The 20,766-nt window shown below is 37.2% G+C and overlaps 1 protein-coding gene across 3 annotated transcripts in view; it reads left to right on the top strand.

The window, feature by feature from the left end:
- Positions 1 to 20,766, top strand: part of BLOC1S5 (biogenesis of lysosomal organelles complex 1 subunit 5) — a 108,293-nt gene that overhangs the window by 24,559 nt on the left and 62,968 nt on the right. For 2 of the 3 annotated variants that reach the window (XM_067751956.1, XM_067751955.1), the window contains exon 4: positions 3,197 to 3,255. In XM_067751956.1, coding sequence (XP_067608057.1) covers positions 3,197 to 3,255 — 59 coding nt within the window. Of the gene's footprint in view, positions 1 to 3,196; positions 3,256 to 13,346; positions 17,343 to 20,766 lie in introns of those variants that run through there. The other variant, XM_067751954.1, reaches the window with a different exon arrangement.

The following is a 20,766-nucleotide window of genomic DNA, read 5'->3' as shown; positions in this document are numbered from 1 at the left end:
CACCACTTTTCAAAGTTTAAATATAATTATATAATTCCTCATTGTTCAGTAAATGATGGATTTTTTTTTACCTTTTTAAAAAACTGTTAATTTATTTTATAAGGTACTTGGGCTAAGTTTGTCTGATTTTGCTTCACTCTCCCTCTGTAGCTAGAAAACTTTAAGAACTCATTATGACTTAAAATACTAATTTTTAATAGCACTTGACTAGTTAGATTTTTTACCTGTATTTTCCTCATTGGCCATCTTAACTGTGTAAAGTAAATATTTATCACCCTCTTCCCAACACATTTATAGTTGAGGAAACTGAAAGTGTTTTAACATCCATGGTTCTCCCTAATAGTTGGAGGAACCGCCATGCAGACTTAGTGCTTCTGCTGCCAGAGCTCAAGCTCTTTGAACTTCAGAATGACGCTTCTGTGGAACAGGTCATAAGGAGAGTCCGCCTTTTCTCCTGGATTCTCTCCTACAGCACAGGCTCCTCCTTCTCAGTCTGCTTTGTTAGTTTCCACTTCTCTCCTTGACTTTTGACATTGGGATGCCCTACGGCTTGGTTCTGGGACATCTTTTCCGTCTGTACACACTATTTGTTCCTTGAAATGAATGAATGAGAATTCAGCCAACATCTGCTCCTAATACCAAACCAGAGCTACTTTCTTAGGTGTGTATTTGCAGTTTACACATACACACTGTGACACAATGAATTTGTTTCTCTTTTATGTGAGGACACAGGGACACTGCTAGCTGTTGCATGTCACAATTACTGTGTGTGGTGCTAATCTCCTCAAGTAATCTTTTGGTTTAGAGAAAATAATTTGATGAATTCCTAACTCCTTAAAGTCAGTATAGCCTCCTGGGACACTGAGACAGCTGGGGAAGTGGCTTCCTACTGAGTCAGGAATGACCAATATGTGGTATAGAAGTGATAGGGTTAGATAAATGGCCCTTTTCCTCTTGGAGTCTCTACTTGTAAAGAAAGGGGAAGAAAGGGTAGTTAGGTGATTTTCTTAGATTTTAGAAGAGCAGATTTCATTAAATTCAGAAAGCAAACCTTTTTTATCATGTGGATAAAGAATGAAAAATTTCAGGGACTGAAATTTCTCAAAATGGATATTCTAAGTACAAAGATAATCCTGATAAGGAACTAAAGTGTGCCTTTGTCTGATGTGTTCTAATTAAATTTTTAAAGTATATAACAAATGACAAAATATAAATGTCATAGTCCTGTAACTCTTCTTTTAGATAAAGCCCAGAATGATCTGAAAATGATGAAGCACCCAAAGACCACAAAATGGGTTTTTTAAGAGTTATGTTCAGAGCCAAGAAAAAAAAAATACAGGAAATGATAGAACCACCACTCGGGAGAGATGATGTAATATTAATATACCACAGAAAGAAGGCAGAGCTCATCAACTCCTATTTTGTTGTGTTTTCAACTTTTCTATTAGAACAAACAATGATTGGGAACCTTAATTTTTAGTACTAAAGTGTTATCTTTGATGTGACTAAAATGAATGGTTACTGATAAAAACATGACTTTTTAAAAGCTGAACCCTCCCCTTTGTCATACCCTCTCAGGGAGGGGCCTAACATTTTTCTGAAAGAGAAGTCACAGCCCCTGCCCTGTATGGAACTTTGAACTTGGGGCTGGGTTGAGTGGGGTAGAAAGGCGTAATTGTGAAACAACTGGGTAAAGTTGTTTAAGCAAATGCAAGATAAAGTGGTAGGATATACACATACCTGTTTAAAGAATTTCAAATAAGAGAAAATCCTTACAGGGAAAGGATTCAACTGGAGGGCTTTATGAAGGCACTAAACCTTGAACTGGGCTTTTGAAACATGTAAACATTTTAATTAGAGGAAAGGAATAAGGAAAGCACTTTCAGTAGGGAGAGGACAGTGCATAGAATAATAGCAACAGTCACATTTCTTGACTGCTTACCATGTGTGAAGAACTGCTCTGAATAGCTTTTATTATTAATCTTTCAATTATTTTTAAGCATACTACGTACTGCATTATCTCATCCTTTTCTCATGTCCATTCTGAAGCCCTCTTATTAGTTGTTACGTTCATTTTACAAATGAGGAACTAAGGTTCTGAGAGATTAGGAGCAGCAGCAGTAGCACCTGGCACATAGCAAACACTCAGTAAATACCTGACAGACGGCTGCATGAACGAGCGAGCACACAAGCCCAAGGGCAGTCACACGCGTAACTAAAGTTCAACTCAAGGTTTGACTGTGGAAGGCTGACTCTTAGCCCACACACCAACCAGCGAAGTAAGTGAGAACGTTTGTGTACAAAAATAAAACGGATCTGGTAAAGGAAGAGGCTTGAACAACTGATGGATTAAAACCAGTTTCATTGTTGAGATTATAAGAGAGGTAGAGCCCTGAAGGTAAGAGCCGAGTCTTAGGGTCAGGGGTCTGATTTTAAGTCCTGCTTTCTGTGCCTGTTAGTCATATTACCTCCTTGAGTGACGTTTCACTCCGTTTGTGCCTCAGTTTTTTACAGATGACAAAAATCTGTAAAATGGGATAGTGATACTCAGTAGGAAAGTGGAATTAAGAGGAGTAATACATGGAAAGTACTTAGCACACTTCCTGGCACATAGTAGTACTCAGCAAATAACTACAATAATTATTACTAGCAATTTTAAGTCATTACAAAAGGGAAATGACTGAAAAGAAAGCAGTCCAGAGAAACCTGAATCTGGCAGTGGCAGCCAGGATGAATTAGAAGAGGTGAGAAGAATAGTAGAAAGTCGTCGAAGCATTCTGGGTATCAAGTCCTGCCTGCAAGAGAGCAGGGGTACCAGTGAGGAAGGGGCAGGGGAAGTTAATGAATCAGAGAGACTCCGTAAAGTCTACATCCATCAGAATGGAATGATACATTTATCAGGTGTTTTATATCTTTTTAGAGAATTCTGAGGTCATTGATGACAACTTGTCATTGGAATTAGTACTGAATGCCCTTGGCTTGCAGCTCAAAGCTCACAAATGATAGTGGTTCTCATTATGACATCCTGAATACTTTGTTTTCCCCTTTTAACCACCCTACCATGACCAAAATACCAGCTTTTTTTGCATAGTTTCTTAGATCTAAAACAGTCCAAGTGTTGTTTTTTGTTTTAATCCAGGTAAGTTTCTCCTTGAACAAGGGCTGCTGATTGAAAACCCACTCTGTTTTATTTCAGTGCAAGCAGCTACGGACTCGGTCTGTAGGCTCCAACAGAGGGAACAGGAGCGAAACAAGGTAAAAGTGGACCATTTGGGTAATGGAGGCTGTAACTCCAGGGCTTTTATTATCATATTATTAGCAGTTGCTTTTGATTTTAAAAAATTCTCTGAATTTGTTTTCTCTTGTGCAGTGATTTTAAAAGATTAAAAAATGGCTAATTCATTGAAGGTGTGTTGAGGAGGTATGGTCACATAATTGCACGATCTGTATTTTTATAATTCAAATTGCAGACCTCTTTTTCTCCTTTTCAACTTTTCCCTGAAAGTGGTATTTGTCTCTTAGAGGAGAAAGAATAGGACTGTTACATGGAACAAAAAATACCCACCAGGTTGGAAATATAAATCTTCAGGCCTGAGGCCTTGAGTATATTATGTATATTTCTTCTAGAAAAGGAGGCATTCATGCCTGTGGATGGGTTCTTTAATGAATAGTCATAAGAGTGTGTGAATCACTTGCTGGGTAGTGCTTTGCTTATTTGAATTATACCTTAACTAAATTCAGATGTGGAAAAACAGCACAAGAATTTAAGTTCCTGTAATAATTTGGTGTTTTAACTTACAGTTTTCATGAAGTATTTTTATAACTTTATTGTTCTAAACTAGTGGGGATGCACTTGTTAAGAAATGGTGAGTCACTCTGAAAATATGCCTTTTTGTGTGTTTATATCAGCAAGCGTTACTATCTCCATTTGTCCTTAATGTGTGGTTTATCCATAATAATGGTACCGATCTGGCACTGTAAAAAAGAAATACGGACCTTGCCTTGCCCGAGTTTAAATTTCTCCACCCTTTGCTCAACTCTTAATGTTGATATAAATTTAAAAACTCAACAATCTGATGGATCAGGCCTTACTGAAAAGACAGTTAAGCCAGGTGGGAAGGCTGCCCGAGAGGAACAGGATCCCAGCAGGCCAGGTTGGGAAACAGGGCTGTTGCGAGACCACTGATAACATGGCAGGGCAGAGCCGTGGGCAGGGAAGTTGGTGTCGGGGTGCAGTGCTTGCACAGTGTCCGGAGAGCACGGTAGGGGCAGCTGTGGGGGCTTCAGTGCGCCATGCCCAGCTGGACAGCAGATTTTTTTTTAGTCTCTACTTGGCTAGGTGCCACTGAAGGTGAAAGATTTTAATTTAAGTTTAAGGCAGCTCATACATGTAGGAGCTAAAAGTCTAGGAGTCCCAAACCACTAATGCAAATATAATGTAGGATAAAGTAAGGGCTGTGATAGTTACAAAGAACTTTGCAGGATCTTGGCAAAAAGTGTAATTTACTAGGAAGATAGTGACATCCGAGCCCAACCTTGATCAGTGAGTAGGAATTCGAGTGATAGAAGATGGGAAGAAAGATACTGTAGGATAAAGGATACAGTGGAAGCAAAGGCAAAAGATGGGAGAAGTCGGTGGTCTCACGGAGCTGGTAGGTAGACTGTCTAGATGGATGTTTCCAGAGAAGAATGTAGAGAATCAAGCATTCAACGTTAAGCAATTTGTTGTGGAAGCACCAGGAACATTCCTGTGTTTGAGAATCAGAAAGACTTTTTCTGATAGAACACTGGCTGTGCTGGCTGTTACTGGCTGTAACTTACGCAGTTCTCTTGGCTTTCAAAATAAAAATGAAAAAGGGTTTTTTTTTACGTGAATATGCACTCACATGATATTGGTCTTTATTTCTAAGACATTCTCAGGGCAGTTATGATTCTGATAAAATGGCAATCCCTGTCATTCTTAAGCAGAACTAACCTAACATTAAATTATAATTGGGATAGATGGTTCCTCTTGTCACTTTGAACTTTTTTCATGTTTGGTGTATTAACTGTATGTAAGTAGGAAAATTACCAGATTGGGTAAAAAATATCTGGTGTCTTCTATTTCTGGTACTTGCCTTTATTAGCTAACTGTGTGCCCTTGGACAAGTCCTTGAGCTTCAAAGCAAATACTTGTTCTACTTACCTGATAGATTGATGTTCTACTTACCTGATATATTGTGTTATATAATTTATGTGAAATAGCTTTACTTTCCAAATGTCAGGTGGCTTTTTTTCCCCTACCACCTCGATCGTTTGTTTAAGATGCAGGCAATCACTCTGGATAAGAGCCCTGCTGTGGTCTGTAGGGTTGGTGAAACACTTGATTTTCTAAATTGAAAGATACTGTCCCTTGGTTTAAAAAAAAATGGCCTCAAGAAATAATAAAGCCCTTGGGGTATTTTGGTCTTAAATATATTTCTTCCAGGTACTATCTCAGAGAATGTTATTGAACTTTTTTTTTAATGGAATACACATTAAAAATCAGTATTTTAGAATATATTGAAATGTAGTCTTTATTTCTTTTATTAGTGCGTGTCTAGTTAGCGGAACATTTGAAATATGGATCCTTAAGGTCTTTCTTTTTTCTGAAGTGCCATATCTGATTTCGCCAAAACTTGGTGTGGCGGAGGCTTCAGACGACGTACATATGACAGACTACATACATATGACAGACTACATACATATGACAGAGAGGCAAAGCTAACTTCTCCTCTAGCAAATGTGCACAAAGCAAAATTGACCTCTAGCTGCAGTTTACAATCTAATGTTAGTTGTTGCCTCGGTTATTCTATTGGCTACATTTTGTATATTTGAATGGCTCTCAGAACAAAGAAAGATGGGAGTAGTAATGGAATACAATAGACTATTGCCATTAATCATTCTTTTATGTCAAGACAATTTGTGGAATTCTGTGGGAAGTAAGTTATGATAAACGTCATTCATCCAAATCATACTTCCCACAATTGATATCTAAAAGTACATTCAGAAGGACAATAAATGCACATTCCCCAGTTATTTGACATATGTCTTAAAAACTGGTAACTAATACAAGCTGCATATTGGGCACTAGCAGTAAGAGTAGTGAAATGAAAATACAATTGGCTTATAAAATTCACTGACTTAAATAAGCTGTCAAAGGCAGATGATGAGCTGATTAATATCTGTCACTGGTTTAAACTTAGGTTCATGCACAGGCATCAACTATTGAAGTTCTGTTCATCCAGACTAGAGATAATAATAAAGTAAACATGAATCCTTTGATTCATCTTGTCCACAAATATTTATTAAATTTAGTTTTCCCTCTGTATGATTTTTTTTTTATGAGAGCAGTGAGATAGCATGGTTTATACATTTTTTCTTGATAGAGTTTGAAACTGTAGGGTAATAGATCAGTACAGTCGGCCCTCTGCATCCGCTGGTTCTGCATCCGTGGATTCAACCAAAATTTTAAAATGTATATTTTTTAAATTCCAGGAAGTTCCAAAAAGGAAAACTTGAATTTGCCACATGCTGGCAGCTGTTTCCAAAGCAGTTACACTGTATTTATATAGCATTTATATGTATTAGGTATTATAAGTAATCTAGAGATGATTTAAAGTATATGGGAGGATTTACAGGTTATATGCAAATACTACACCATTTTATAAGGGACTTGAGCATCTGTGGATTTTGATATCCATAGTGGGGGGGGGGCGGTCCTGGAACCAAAACCCCATGGATACCACGGGATGACTGTACATAATATTCTAAATATTTTAAATAATTACTGGCAGTTGTTATTCTGGTACTTCTTATTGATGTAAATACTTTTTCATTTATCCTTGTAAGGCATATGTAAAATTAAAGGCACATGTATTGCTGACAGATGTTCCAAAGAACCTTTTAGACATTAGTTGCTTTATTCAGAGTTTTCCCTTAGACAGGATTTTTCAACCTCTGCGCCGTTGGCGTTTGGGAGCAGATAAATCTTCGTTGTGGAGTCTTTCCTGCATGTTGTAGGCTGTTTAGCAGCATCCTTGGCCCCTACCCACTAGATGCCAGTATCACCACCCCCAACCTGTGTTGTGATAACCAAAAACCTGGGGGACAGGAGCCTCAAAATCACCCCCCACTGAGAATTACCGACATAGACTAATGCGTGCAAAAATGTGTTTTTATTATGTATCCATGAGTTGATTTATAGACCTGGTCCTAGACACAGTTTGCCTTCAGGATTGACTTTTCTTCAAATGTATCTCCAATGGGACATAAGTAAGCTGGGTTATTACTACTGTTTCTTTCTGTTGTAGAAAGAGACAAAAACCATTACAGCTAATTATTTTTGGTACACAGCTATAGCTCATTAATAAACTTTCTCTTTATTTTCTTTTAAAGTTGGCATTTTCTTTTTTATCTTGGGAAAACAAATGTATCCACTCCTTTGAGTATGCAATTGATTTCATTTAGGAAGAACCCTCTGAAACTTGATTTGAATTATTTTTATTGTGATAAAATACACAGATATGTCATTTGGGGAAGTATTAAACATAATAAGTCTGGAAGAGATTCATAAAAGTCACATTTCACAATGAATTCTAGAAACTGTAATACTATCTTTATTTCTTTGGAAACCATTTTAGTGGCTCCCAGTGTCCACAGTATAAAAATTTTAACTACAGAGTGAAACATACAAGTTTAAGTAAAAAAAAAAGTAATGTAGAATGATAGATTTGAACTAATTCAGGTTTTATTTCTGCAGTTGCTGTGCTGGATCATTTTTTATTTTTTTTAGTTTTATTTTTTGACTGTGTCGTGTCTTCATTGCTGCACGTGGGCTTTCTCTAGTTGTGGTGAGCGGGGGCTACTCTTCATTGCAGTGCATGGGCTTCTCATTGTGGTCGCTCCTCTTGTTGTGGAGCCAAGCTCTAGGCGCACTGGCTTCAGTAGTTGCGGCGCATGGGCTCAGTAGTTGTGGCTCGCGGGCTTAGTTGCTCCTTGGCATGTGGGATCTTCCCAGACCAGGGATTGAACCAGTGTCGTCTGCATTGGCAGGCGGACTCTTAATCACTGTGCCACTGGGGAAGTGCTGGATCATTTTTTAAATGCAAGGACATTTAGTAATTCAGGGATTAGAGGGGCTGAGCATCTAAAGAAAGCTGACATGATTCTGAACTGTTAGGAATTTACTTTTGGAAATGAACGTGTGTAGCTGACTCACTTTGTTCAGGACTGGCTCTGTAACTGGAAGTCCTTTAAATTAACTTCAAGGTTTATTAAAGGATAAACAATGAAAATGTGTTAATTTGAAACTTATGTATTACTAAACTTCAACAGTAACCTCAATAATCGTTTAGCACTCAGACCAAAGAAGGATTTGGGGGTTAAGAGTATTTTATCACTGACATTACTCAGTATATTGCCAGCACCTGGTGGTAATAAAAACCAGTCTGTCAGTTGTGTGTGTCATCGGTTTAAATTCTGTTCAGACAGTGCACCCCCTTGTTGCTTGCACCCAGGGCAGAGCTCTCCCACCCTCGTGCTGTTGGTATGCCATTAGTACATATTGTATCGTTATTGAAAAAAGAAAGCTGCAGACCATCATGTGTCGTGTGACTACATTTTGTTGTAATTAAGTAAATAGGTTTGTATGAACAAAGGAAAAAGCGTAAGTGTACCCATCAAACTCGTAATGATACTAGGAAAAAGGAAACAAGGGACAGGATTTGTATGTGTATGTTGGGGGGGGAACTGTCCCTTTATATTCTTGTATTTGAATTTGTTTCTAAGATCTGTGATACTTCTTTAATAAAAATTAAGGGAAAATGCTAATATGAGGAATTACTGAGCCTTAAGTGTTTATACTTTCTATTTTGATAGATTTTTGCAAATTGCTCACCAGAGACCCTAATTACTGCCACCACCATGAATATCAAGTTTTAAACGTATAATTTAGTATGTACTCTTTTGGTAGCTGCTAGAAATTTAACTGCTAACCGTAATTACCTATTACAGGTAATTTTAAGCTTTAAATGGTAAGTAGTTCCATTATTATGTTGTGTTCCTTCTGTTAGTCTTGTGTGAATCTGTTGCACATAACGATAGTTAGATATGATCGTTATTTTTCAAACGCATTTCGACTGTAGAGGAATCCTTTCAGACTAAATCTGACGTAGAGCCCCCTGTATTGAACGTGAAAGCCGAATTACTGTGCACAGGCGATGACGGTCTGCGGTTAGCTCACTGTTTATAAAAGACTGTTCCTTATTTCTGAGAGTTCTTTTTAGTTGTAAACAGACTCATTGGCATGTTAGGCTAAATCTTTGGCGTTTATAACTTGCTCTGAGTGAACTGGAGGCGCGCTGCCCTTAGGACGGGCTTGGTTCTCAAGGAGGTGGCGCCTTTGCTGCTTCAGATCAAGGAGCAGTTCAGCTCCTTGTTGTTCTGTTCTGGTGAGGTTACCGCTGCCCAGACTGTATTTCCTGACATTTTGAATAGATATGCTCTGAGGTAACCTTCACTCCTGTTGGCTTAAATAGTTTTTAACTTGCTTCTGGGTGATGATATGTGAGATATAGCTAACTCGGGATTTTTCTGCTGTTACATACAATGAAACCTCACGTGTCTAGAAGTCTTAGAACACAAATCATTCCATATAGCCAGGTCAACCACAAAGCTGAGATTTTTATCATCTTGAAGCATAGTACTTTTATCACTTTAACTATTTTGGATGGAAATCTTTAAAAATATATTCCACACTTTTCTGGTTTTTATAAAAAGTTTATTAAATGTTACAGGTTAATTTTCTTTATGAATTAGGAATTACTGAGAATGTAAAATTTTATGCTGTGGTGAAAATGGTGATGTCCTCAGGGAATTAGAGAGAAAAACGTGTTTCTCTATTTCAGATGCCCTCAGATACTGTCTGTTTCTAAGTTTCTGTATCTGTCTTCTTTTTTGTAAGGCTGATGCCTATCATTTCTTTCTATCTCATTTATCAGCATTTTCTTTAATTTGACTTTTAATATGGTATAGCTTTGGAAAACAGTTAACTAACCTGGTTAGAATTGTGTGTAAGGTAGGGCAAATAAATTCAGAATCAGAAGAGTTTTTCATGAATACTGCAGTATTTTTAAATGGACTTTGTGTTATGTTATTTTGGGCTGGTGTGTGTGTGTGTGCGCGTGCGCGTGCACGCATGTGCGTTTTTTTTTTTTTTGACCGCTTAAAGTTCTTACCATAAAGTTTTCAACTAAGTTTCAGGTAGATGTTATTTTCTGGTAGCTGACTTTTGTTTATAGGTAAAGATTACAGTGTTGTCAGTACAGGAATATACAAGCTACCCCTCCCTTTTTTTCCTTACTAATTGTGGAGAATGCAAGATTTCAAAGCAGTTATTGTTATTAAAGGTGGGAGACTGAGAAAGGATAGATAAAGTAGAGTGGCTTCCAGACCTCTTTTAAAAAATTTTCTTGAGGTATAGTTGATTTACAATGTTGTGTTTAATTTCTGCCTAAGCAAAGTGATTCAGTTATACGTATACATATATATATATATATTCTTTTTCCTATTCTTTTCCACTGTGGTTTCACAGCATATTGAATATAGTTCCCTGTGCTACACAGGACCTTGGTGTTTATCCAACACACACACACACACGCGCGTGCGCGCGCTTGCATCTGCTAATCCCACACTCCCAATCATTCCTTCCCCTAACCCCCTTCCCCCTTGGCAACCACAAGTCTGCAAAACTCCTTGATATGAAAGCAAGACTAGATTTTCAACTCGGTTAGGGAATTGTCAGTCTTCACCTTCTTTTCACCTGGACTAGGAGGCCAAGCAGTGATATGTGTCATATGAAAAAGCTACTTGGATGTATATGTCTTTGGTAATAGTATTCTGAAGCTACAAAATAGAGAAACTGGTCTTTGGCAATGTCTTAATTAAAGTCTTGTCTTACAGCCAAATGGTAAATGGTGGAATCACGGGAAGATTGAGTTGAGTATGGGATTGGGAGGCGAGAACTATTACTTTTATTCGAGTTGCCTTGTATTGTTTGAATTATAAAAATCTGTTGCTAAAATCAGATTATTAAAATTAAAGATTTAAAACCCTAAATTGAAGAGGATTAAAAAGTGGTTTGATCTGCCTTCTAATGCATTGCTCATATCTGTATAATAATGCTTACCTTCTATTAAGCACTGTAGACACTGAGCTAGGAACTTGACATGATACAGATTTATTTATGAATGTAAATATTCTTTTCCTCATTTTAAAATTAAAATTTAACGTGGCCAGTCATGCAACTGGTAACAGGTGAACCAGAATTTGAAGCCAGGTTTATCCACTTCCCAAATCTTCATTTTTCTCTGTTGAGCTGTATGGCAACATGCTGCCTGGTGGGAAGTCGAACCTGGGCTGTTGCCTCATGGCACAGATCACAGGGTCAGCCAAGCTAATGACAGTGCTTCAATTAAAAAGAGAAGACTAATCTGTTAAACAACTTCTGAGCATGCAGGGTTAGTATCCTCTGTACTTATTAGAAATTAATTTTCAGCCAAAGCAAGGCATCATTTTGATGAAATTTATTTGCATTTTTCTTCTCTATGACTTTTCTCTTAAAATAAATAGTTTTGTAAAAGTTCCATGAAAAGAATTTAATGAACTCTTCATGTTTTATTCATCTTTTGAAGAATTACCGTCCATGAGGCCGAAAGGTTAAGAAGAAATGTTTTGAATTTTGTTTAACCTGTTTCCCAAACTTACTGGATCAGCAAACCCCATCCTAACCCTCTCTCCCCACCACTGTACTGCCTGCTCAGATCACATGGGTCTGCGGGACATATTTTAGGGGAATGTTTCACTATAACTGAAACTTCAGATTCACTTCTAACCTCTCGCCTTGGTGCTGAGGAACTTTAGATCAGATTGGCAGAAAAAACTCTTGCAGTAGTTTTTTTTTTTTTTTTTTTGTCTTGCAGAAGACCTTTAGCCATCTATGTAAAACTTCCTTGGAAAGATCTGATTTGCACTTCGTGATAGAAAAGCCATAGGTTTGGGTGTCAGCAAGTCCTAAGTTTGAGTCTACAATGTAGTAGCTCAGTGACCATGGAGAAGTAAACTTAGTGTTCTTAAGCCTTAATTCTTCATCTGTAAAATGAGAATCCTGTAACCTCAGAAGTAGATAAGATATACAAAACAACTAGCAGAAATACACCTTTCATAGATACTTAGAGCACCATGGCTTCTCCACCTTGCTTCTTCTCATCATGGCCCAGATGAGAGAGAAGATAATGGGCGGCATTATGGGTGGCGGGAAAACACGGCTTCCATCTTTTTCCTGATAGCTCTCTCAGCATCTGAGTTACCAGTATTCTGAGTAACCAGGTGTCCTCCTGCTTTCATTAGAGCTCTGGGATTAGTAAGCCTTTTGGTGCTTTGTAGGTTTTGATGGTTTGCACCTGTCACAGTGCTTGTTTTTTAAACAGGACTTAGTCTGTGGCAAAACTTCTAGACACATACGTAGAATACTGAGGCAGAGATAGAAAGTTTTTTTTATACTGTCTTTTTGTTATTTAGCTCTTTGTGAGTTGACCAAAAGTTTCGTTCAGGTTTTTCTGTAAGATGTTACGGGAAAATCCGAACGAACTTTTTGGCCAACCCAATACCTATTCAAAGATAATAAATTATATTAAATTTATGCCTTTTAATTTATATATTGTTTCATCTTTATTGTTGTGTTACTCAAAAGAAAAAATTTGTCCTCATATAGAAATACTAAGGGACATCTCAAGATGAACTTAGATATTTGACACAGATGCTTTTGCCGTTTATTTGCTTTAAGTTTTGGAACTGAACCAAGAGAGAGTTCTTGAGTTGTCTTCCAGTGATTAATAATCTGTGATTCTTTTAATGTGGCCAAAAATATTCTGTGTGAGACATGCATTTTAATTTCTTAAAATAACAATTCTTTTGGCATGTATTCTTTAAACTTAATTTTTAAATTATATGCGATTAAATGGAATTTGTGGAGAAATAGAGGTATGAAAATTTACCTGGATTACGTTTGATTCTGTCATTTAAAATACTAGACATTTTTGAAATTTCAGAAATGTGCATGCCCATGTTCGGGCATAGTAAGAGAAGCCTTAGATGTTTCTAATATGTCATGTTCTTGTTGGACATTAAAACTATAAAGCAGTTTTGTCACTGTGACTTATAAGCCGATTGTTACACTGTAGTGAGCAAATATCAAAATATTTGTCTCTCTGCATAGAAAACTAATTGTCTGCAAAACGTCCCATGACTTTCAAATTTTCTTTTCTCAGATGCGTAATGACCATTTAATAGCTAGTGAGAAACAGCATATAATGCAGTGGGAGGATTTCATGAAAGAACAACACAGCAAACAGGCTGAAGTGGACGAAGAGCACAGAACAGCCATGGAGAGGCTGAAAGAACAATACGCCGAGATGGAGAGGGGCCTGGCAAAATACCCAGCCTTTGGAGAACTTGAGCCATAACAGTGACAGACTGATGAGAAAATACTGCCTCCCCTCAGAAACCGCTCAGCCTCTGCCTCAAGTTGAGCAGTGTATTCAGTGTCACTCTTTTGCAGAAAAAAGAAACTGCTACCGGAGTCTTAGCTGTTTCCTAGAAGAAGAATGCCACATCTTCCCAGTTTTAATTTCCTGTATCTGCCTGTATCTCTAAATGGGGAGAAGTAGGAGGAAAATGGTATAAAACACGCTCTTTGTTAATGAGGATTGGTCTTAGTTTCCATTGATTATCTCGGAGAACTGTAAATACAGACTTCTTAGAAAAGTAATTTAATTCATTCTTATGCAGGGTTAATGTTACTTTATTATTGTGGCTCAGAAGGCCGATATGGTGGCTGCCTGTCAGAGCCTCCCTGGCTCTTGGAAGAGTGTGTACAGTGTTATTCCATGAGTAATGTACTGAGAAACAACTGTCCTGGGAGCAGAGACCACATTGAAGAGAGTCAAAACTTTGTCTCTGCTCTTCAAAGAGAGCCACGTTGGTCTCTGAATTGGCCTGTTAGGAGAAGTTGCAGATTTTGCATGGCAGCGTAGTGCCGTGTTTCACTGGATGACAAGACATGCTTGTGAAGTTTGTGGCCTTCCCGCACTTCATATTTTCAGCTTTTAAAATGTGCTCACAAGGAAAAGCTTACCAAAAATAGAGTTGACTTTTAACCTTTCCAAGAACCATAATCTTGCCCATAGATTTACCTCATTTTTACGTGTGTTTTGCTGTGGGTAAGCTTTGTAAGATAAATAATGTCTATACATGTTTCAGCTGTTTAATGAGTAATCAGCAAAATCTGCCAAGGCGTCCCTCTGGAACCATATAAAGACTCTGGCTCTGAGTACACCAGAAGTATTTGCCCACATGGCAAATGATCCATGTTAAATGTAAATCCTTTTTAGTGTTTAATGTCTGTTCTCATCAGCAGGTGTATTAAGATGAAACATGTACCAGTTCTGTCATCACTGTGATCTTTAAAACTCTGCATTTACCAATCTAATGAGGAACTAAGTTGATTTTTTATTTGCCATAAACCGAGCAGAATTAAATGCAATAATTTCAAGAGATTTATGGCAAATGAATTTGAGGTATGGATAAATCTTTCAGGTCTTTTTTTTTTTTCATTGCTCTTCAGTAAAGAAAGGCACAAGAAAGAAAATACTCAACTCTTGTGTTATCTCAGTGTTGCTACTGCAGAAAAGTGACAATGCTTGCTTGTGTAAATTTATGGCTTGCTGTCAAAGCTTCATTCTTGGCTGCATGTTGAAAATGTGATTAAAGTTAATAGAGGAGATGAAATAAGTATTTGAGATTTCTTTCAGTAACACTGAACTTCTGCCAACTCCCTCTGTCCGCTACTGTAGGCTTGACAGGTTCATCCATCATCCTCCGGTACCTGGACGAAAAAGAGCACTTGCTGACATTCAGGCATGTTGGAATTTTCTTAATTCTCTTTCAGTGGATGGAAAAAGAAAACATACTTCCCAAAATATCCCACACATGAAAAGGGAGGGGAACCTTAAATGAAAATTCCTTTTGTACCATAGGCAGTTTGGGGAGAGCCATTAATTGCCAATGCACCATTGAACAGATGCTGGAACCAGGAGATCAGGACTTTGTGTGATTAGGAATGGTTTCTCAACTTGTGCAGAGATTTCTGACAGTGTTTGTTCATCTCATATGAATAATAAATACTTTACCATATGAGTTTGTATATACTATAGGAGGATCTAAGAGACTTCTTAAACCAAAATGATTTAATGGACTTTTCGAGCTTTAAACATTGATACTAAATTCTTTCTTTGTGACTTTCTTAGCTGTTCAGTATAGCTTCTAAAAGAGAGGGTTGCTTTTCTTTCCCTTTACTATTTTTAGTAGTGAACACTTTCACTTATATTTCCCAGTTTTTAAATCACTTTTGATATGTGTTTTATTTATATATAGAAAGTAGCTTTAGTCGTTACATAATATACAGCATTTCTGCTGCTGTGCTGTCAAGCAGAGAGTATGGATTCTGTGTGCCTCACTGGATTAGTTTCTAATGATCAAACGAAATCATGTTTGTCAACTTAAAGTGCTATAGAAATATTTGTTTTTAAATTCTAAGTATTTTTTATTTTTCATCATGATTTCTTTTTTGACTTATATATGTGGATTTTTTTTTCCATTTCCTAACATGTAGTTTTTTGCCTTTCTTTTTTATTTGCGGTACGCGGGCGTCTCACCGCTGCGGCCTCTCCCGTCGCGGAGCGCAGGCTCCGGACGCGCAGGCCCAGCGGCCACGGCCCACGGGCCCAGCCGCTCTGCGGCACGCGGGACCCTCCCGGACCGGGGCACGAACCCGTGTCCCCTGCATTGGCAGGCAGACTCCCAATCACTGCGCCACCAGGGAAGCCCTAACATGTAGATTTTTAAGTTCTGCTCTTATTATTGATTTCTGCTTTTATTGGATTGTGGTCCAAGTATAGATTCATATAAGACTTGAGATGTTAAAATTTGTTGAGATTTGCCATCTTACCTAAAATATGCTAAGTTTTTGTAAATGTTGTGTTAGTGCTTAAAAGTATGCATATTTTCCAACTGTTGGGTATTCATTAGACCAAACTTGTTAATTGTGTTGGTTAAATTGTCTGTTTTACTGTTCTTTTTTTCTTCTACTTGATCTTCCAGATTCTGATATGTGTTAAAATTTCCTACTCTAGTGGATTTTCTGATTTCTCCCTGTAATTCTTTCAGTTTTTATTTCATATATTTTGAAGCTTTGTTATTAGGTACATACAAGTTTAGAATTATCTTCCAAGTTTAGAATTGAATCTTATATTTGTAGTCACAGCCTCTATTTCTAGTAATGTTTTTGTATCAGTTTATATTGCTTTAAAATCTGTTTCTAAAAGAGAGATTTATACAGGCCACACCAGCTGGTTAATAATTTGTAGGGTATAAATTTTCTTTATTCTTCTGTTGGACCTTTATATCATGTTTTCATGTGCCCCTTAAAAACTGTAACTAGATTTTTTTTCTTTCTATCTAATTATCTTTTAACTGGAGACTTTAATCCATTTTACATTTGTTGAAATTACTAATATATTAGGATTTATTTATACAGTAAGTCCACTACATATGAACCTTCAAGTTGCGAATTTTCAAAGATGCGAACGTGCATTCATTCTCCTGTCCAATCACGTAAGCTAGTTCACGTGTCTTTCATACATTGAACACCTTGCTGTGTAACACGAGGAGCTTACTAATAAAGACCTGACAGAATTGGAGGCCCAGAGAAAGGACGAAGAGAGACAAGAGGAAGAAGAAGAACAGAAGAGATTCACAACACAGGAAATAGCAAGGGGATTGTCTTTATTTAGAGGAGGCACTGTTAGTTTTTGAGCACAGGACCCGAATGTAGAACGGTACACGAGGGTTGCAGCAGCCATTCAGAATGCGATCCAGTGCTACCGTGTCATCTGTGACAGCAAAAAAAAAAAGAGCTCCTACCCGGACATCACTGGATCGTTTTTACAGGAGGGTAGGTAGAATTGAATCCAGCAAGGAACCAGAACCTGTGCCATCAGTGTCAGGCATGAGTGAAATTGCAGCTTGCCCTCCATCTCCTATTGCTGACGATCCTTCAGCTCTACCGTCTCCCACCTCCTCTCCCTCCTCCAGTCAGTAACTCTTCTTGCCTGTTCACTCGATGCCAGCCCCGGTATCCCAGCTGTTGTACTGTACTACTGTACTTTTCAAGGTACTGTACTGTGAGATTAAAAATGTTTTCTTTATTTTTTGTGTTTGTTTTTTATGTATTATTTGTGTGAAAAGTATTGTAAACCTATTACAGTACAGTACTGTGTAGCTGATTGTGTTAATTGGGTACCTAGGCTAACTTTGTCAGACTTACAAACAAATTGGACTTAAAAATGCGCTCTCAGAATGGAACTTGTTCACATGTAGGGGATTTGCTGTACCATCTTACTGTGCTTTTTGTCCCACCATTTTGTTTCCTCACTGCCTTTGGGTTTTTTTTCTTTTCTTTTTCCACACTGAGTTTTGGTTTTGTTTTGTTTTGTTTTACAATTTTCCTCTACTAGTTTGAAAGGTAAAACTCAATTTTTATCTTTTTAGTGCTTACCATGAAATTTAGTTTGCATAGTTAACAGAATCTAAAGTTTATGTCTTTACTCTTATTTGAATATTAGACTTCTGAACAAAGTGATTGCTTCCCCTTAACTAATAAGTGTCTAGAATTTTAGTTTTATCTCAGTTTAACTCCAAAAACAGTTATTTTTTACAGTCAGTATTTGCTTATCATCCTTGAAAGTTATCTGGGTATACAATTCTAGATAGACAGTTATTTTCTCTCAGTATTTAAAGATATTGTTCCACTGTCATCTTGCTTCCAGTGTTGCTACTGAAATGACACTTGTCAGTCTGATCAGTATTCCTTTGTAGATAATCTGTCTTCTCCTTCAGGTTATGTTTAAGTTCTTTATCTTTCGCATTCTACAATCAAATGTCATTATACTACAGCATGTCTACTGTGGATTTCTTTTCATTGATCTATTCAGATTCACTGAGCTTCTTGAATCTGAGAATTAGTGCCTTTCATGAATTATGAGAAATTCTCAACTTTTACCTCTTTGAATATTGTACCTTTACATTCTTTGGATTCTCTCCTTTAGGAGATCAAGTTAGACTTAAGTGTTCCCATCTCACTCTGTTCTCCATATTGCTTTATCTCCATTTCGTATTTTCTATCTCATTGTCTCTATGTGTTGAATTCTGGATGATTTGTTTAAATGTGTCTTCTCACTGTCTTTAACCTATCAAGTTTTTAATTATGGGTATATTTTTTTCATTTCCAAAAGTGTTGTTTGGTTCTTCTTCAAACTTCCTTCATCATTTGGGGTAGTTCCATTATTCCCTCTTTTTCTTTTCTTTGAACATATTAAATGTACTTATTTTGCATTCTGCATATGATGATTTCTGTATTTTTCTCCTTTTTTGTGAATCTGAATCTATAGTTTGTTGTTTGTTGTTTTGTCTGAAACAAGTTTATGGTGACTTGTTTTCTGATGTGATCAGTGAATTTTCATTGTGAGTTTACATTCCTCTGAACTTTCTTTTCGGGAATTTTTGGTATGTTTTGTGTTTTTTGGTTTTTGGGTTTTTTTCCTAGCACCTCCATTTTGTTTCTTATGGCCCTCTAACCCTGGACCACTTCAAAGTCAGTTTTCACCTTGAGTTTTCCTCCACTCCCACCCTGTCACTCAGTGTGTGTGTGCTCACAGACACTTACAGGCAGTGTGAATTTCTTCCTCAAATGTATGCCAGTGTCAGGCTGTGATAAGACATTCCTAGAGATTTTTTTCATCCTTCACAGCTCTACTTGGAATAAAGAAGAGAAACTTTAGGTGTTTTCCTAGTTCACTCACTGAGAGTGGTGCCCTTTGGGGATTCACCAATTGTACTGCAGTCCAGCTCAGTCCCTGTTGTGAGCTGAATTGTGTCCCCCAAAATTCATACGTTAAAGTCCTAACCAATGTGACTGTATTTGGAGACAAGGCCTATGAGGAGGTAATTAAGGTTGAGTGGGGTCAGAAGGGTGGGGCCCTGATCTGATAGCACGGGTGTCCTTATAAGAAGAGGAAGAGACAGTAGAGCACCCTTTCTCCACGTGCACACAGAGAAAAGATCATATGGTCGCAGCAGAAAAGGTGGCCATCGGCAAACCAGGAAGAGAGGCCTCAACAGGATGGAATTTTCCAGCACCTTGATCTTGGACTTCTTACCTCCTGAACTGTGAGAAGATAAATTTCTTTTGTGTAAGCTACCCCATCTGTGGTGTTTTGTTACAGTGGCCCAAGCAGACTAACACAGTCCCAGACGGTGATTCCTGCCCCCATGCAGGCACAGGTCCTTAAAACTGGGGTTCTTCTAGGCCACAGGGATGGGGACCTAGGACAGTTATCAGTTCCAGAGTCAAATTATCCTGTAGAATTTCACTTTTTCCCGATCTGCCTTCAGTTGTTTTCATTAATTTGCGATGAACTTAGCCATGAATAAAAAATACAGTTAACTAACACAACATTGTAAAGCAATTATACTCCAATAAGAAAAAAATAATAAAGTAAAAATAAATACAGTTAAACTATTTTTCTAGCATTTTTGGTGTTCAGTAGCTATTGGAGATTTCTCTGTTCAGAAAGGTATGTTAGGTATATGTTGATTTTATTATATTCAAATTTCCCTCCCAAAAGACCTTGTCCATATTCTAGTATAAAGGATGATACCTTTTCTTTCAATCATTGTGCCTAATATTCAATATTTTCTATTTTGTGTTTTCTTATTATCTGAACTAATTTGATTGTTTCCATTATTTCTATTGGATTCTTTTTACTATTCATGAGCTAATAAAAGCAAATAAGAGTATAGCAGTCTCATTTTGAACCTGTATAACTCTTATCTGTATATTTCATTTTGGATTTCTTTTTTTTTTTTTTCTTTTTAGGGCATTGTTGTATATAGTTTGTGAAAACATCCCGGGTCCCTATTATGAGTATATAGATAGAAGTAGATTTGTGGTATTAAACCCAAGGTTTCATGAAAATCTGGAGGAATCACAAATGCCTCCAATATACATTGTGAATTCTCTTTTTTGTTTCTGTCACACATAGGCTTTCAATCTGAACACTTCCAGTCTCCGTAGAGGTATTATTTATAAGTGAAACTTTTGACTATAAGAGAAGTCAGTGTCATCTGCAAATAGAGTTTTACTTCTATGATATTGTTTATCATAGACTCCATCGAAGAAACTTACAACTAATAAATTCAGTAAACTTGCAGGTTTCAAAATCAATATACAAGGACCTGCTGTGTTTCTATTCACTAACAATGAACGATTGAAAAGAGAAATTAAGAAAACAATGTCGTTTACAATTGCATCAAAAAGAGTAAAATACCTAGAAATAGAGGTGAAAGATTTGTACACCAAAAACTACAATATATTGATGAAAGATATTAAAGAAATAAATGGAAGATATTTCATGCTCATGGATTGGAAGGATTAATATTGTTAACATGTTCATACTACCCAAAGCAATCTACAGATTTAGTGAAATCCCTATCAAAATTTCAATGGCATTTTTCACAGAAATAAACAATACTGAAGTTTGGAACCACAAAAGAGCCCAAATAGCCAAAGCA

Source organism: Pseudorca crassidens, chromosome 10, assembly GCF_039906515.1.
Source record: "Pseudorca crassidens isolate mPseCra1 chromosome 10, mPseCra1.hap1, whole genome shotgun sequence".
Taxonomy (NCBI): domain Eukaryota; kingdom Metazoa; phylum Chordata; class Mammalia; order Artiodactyla; family Delphinidae; genus Pseudorca; species Pseudorca crassidens.
Note: the sequence above shows the minus strand (reverse complement) of the source record. Positions and strands in the feature narration are given on the sequence as shown.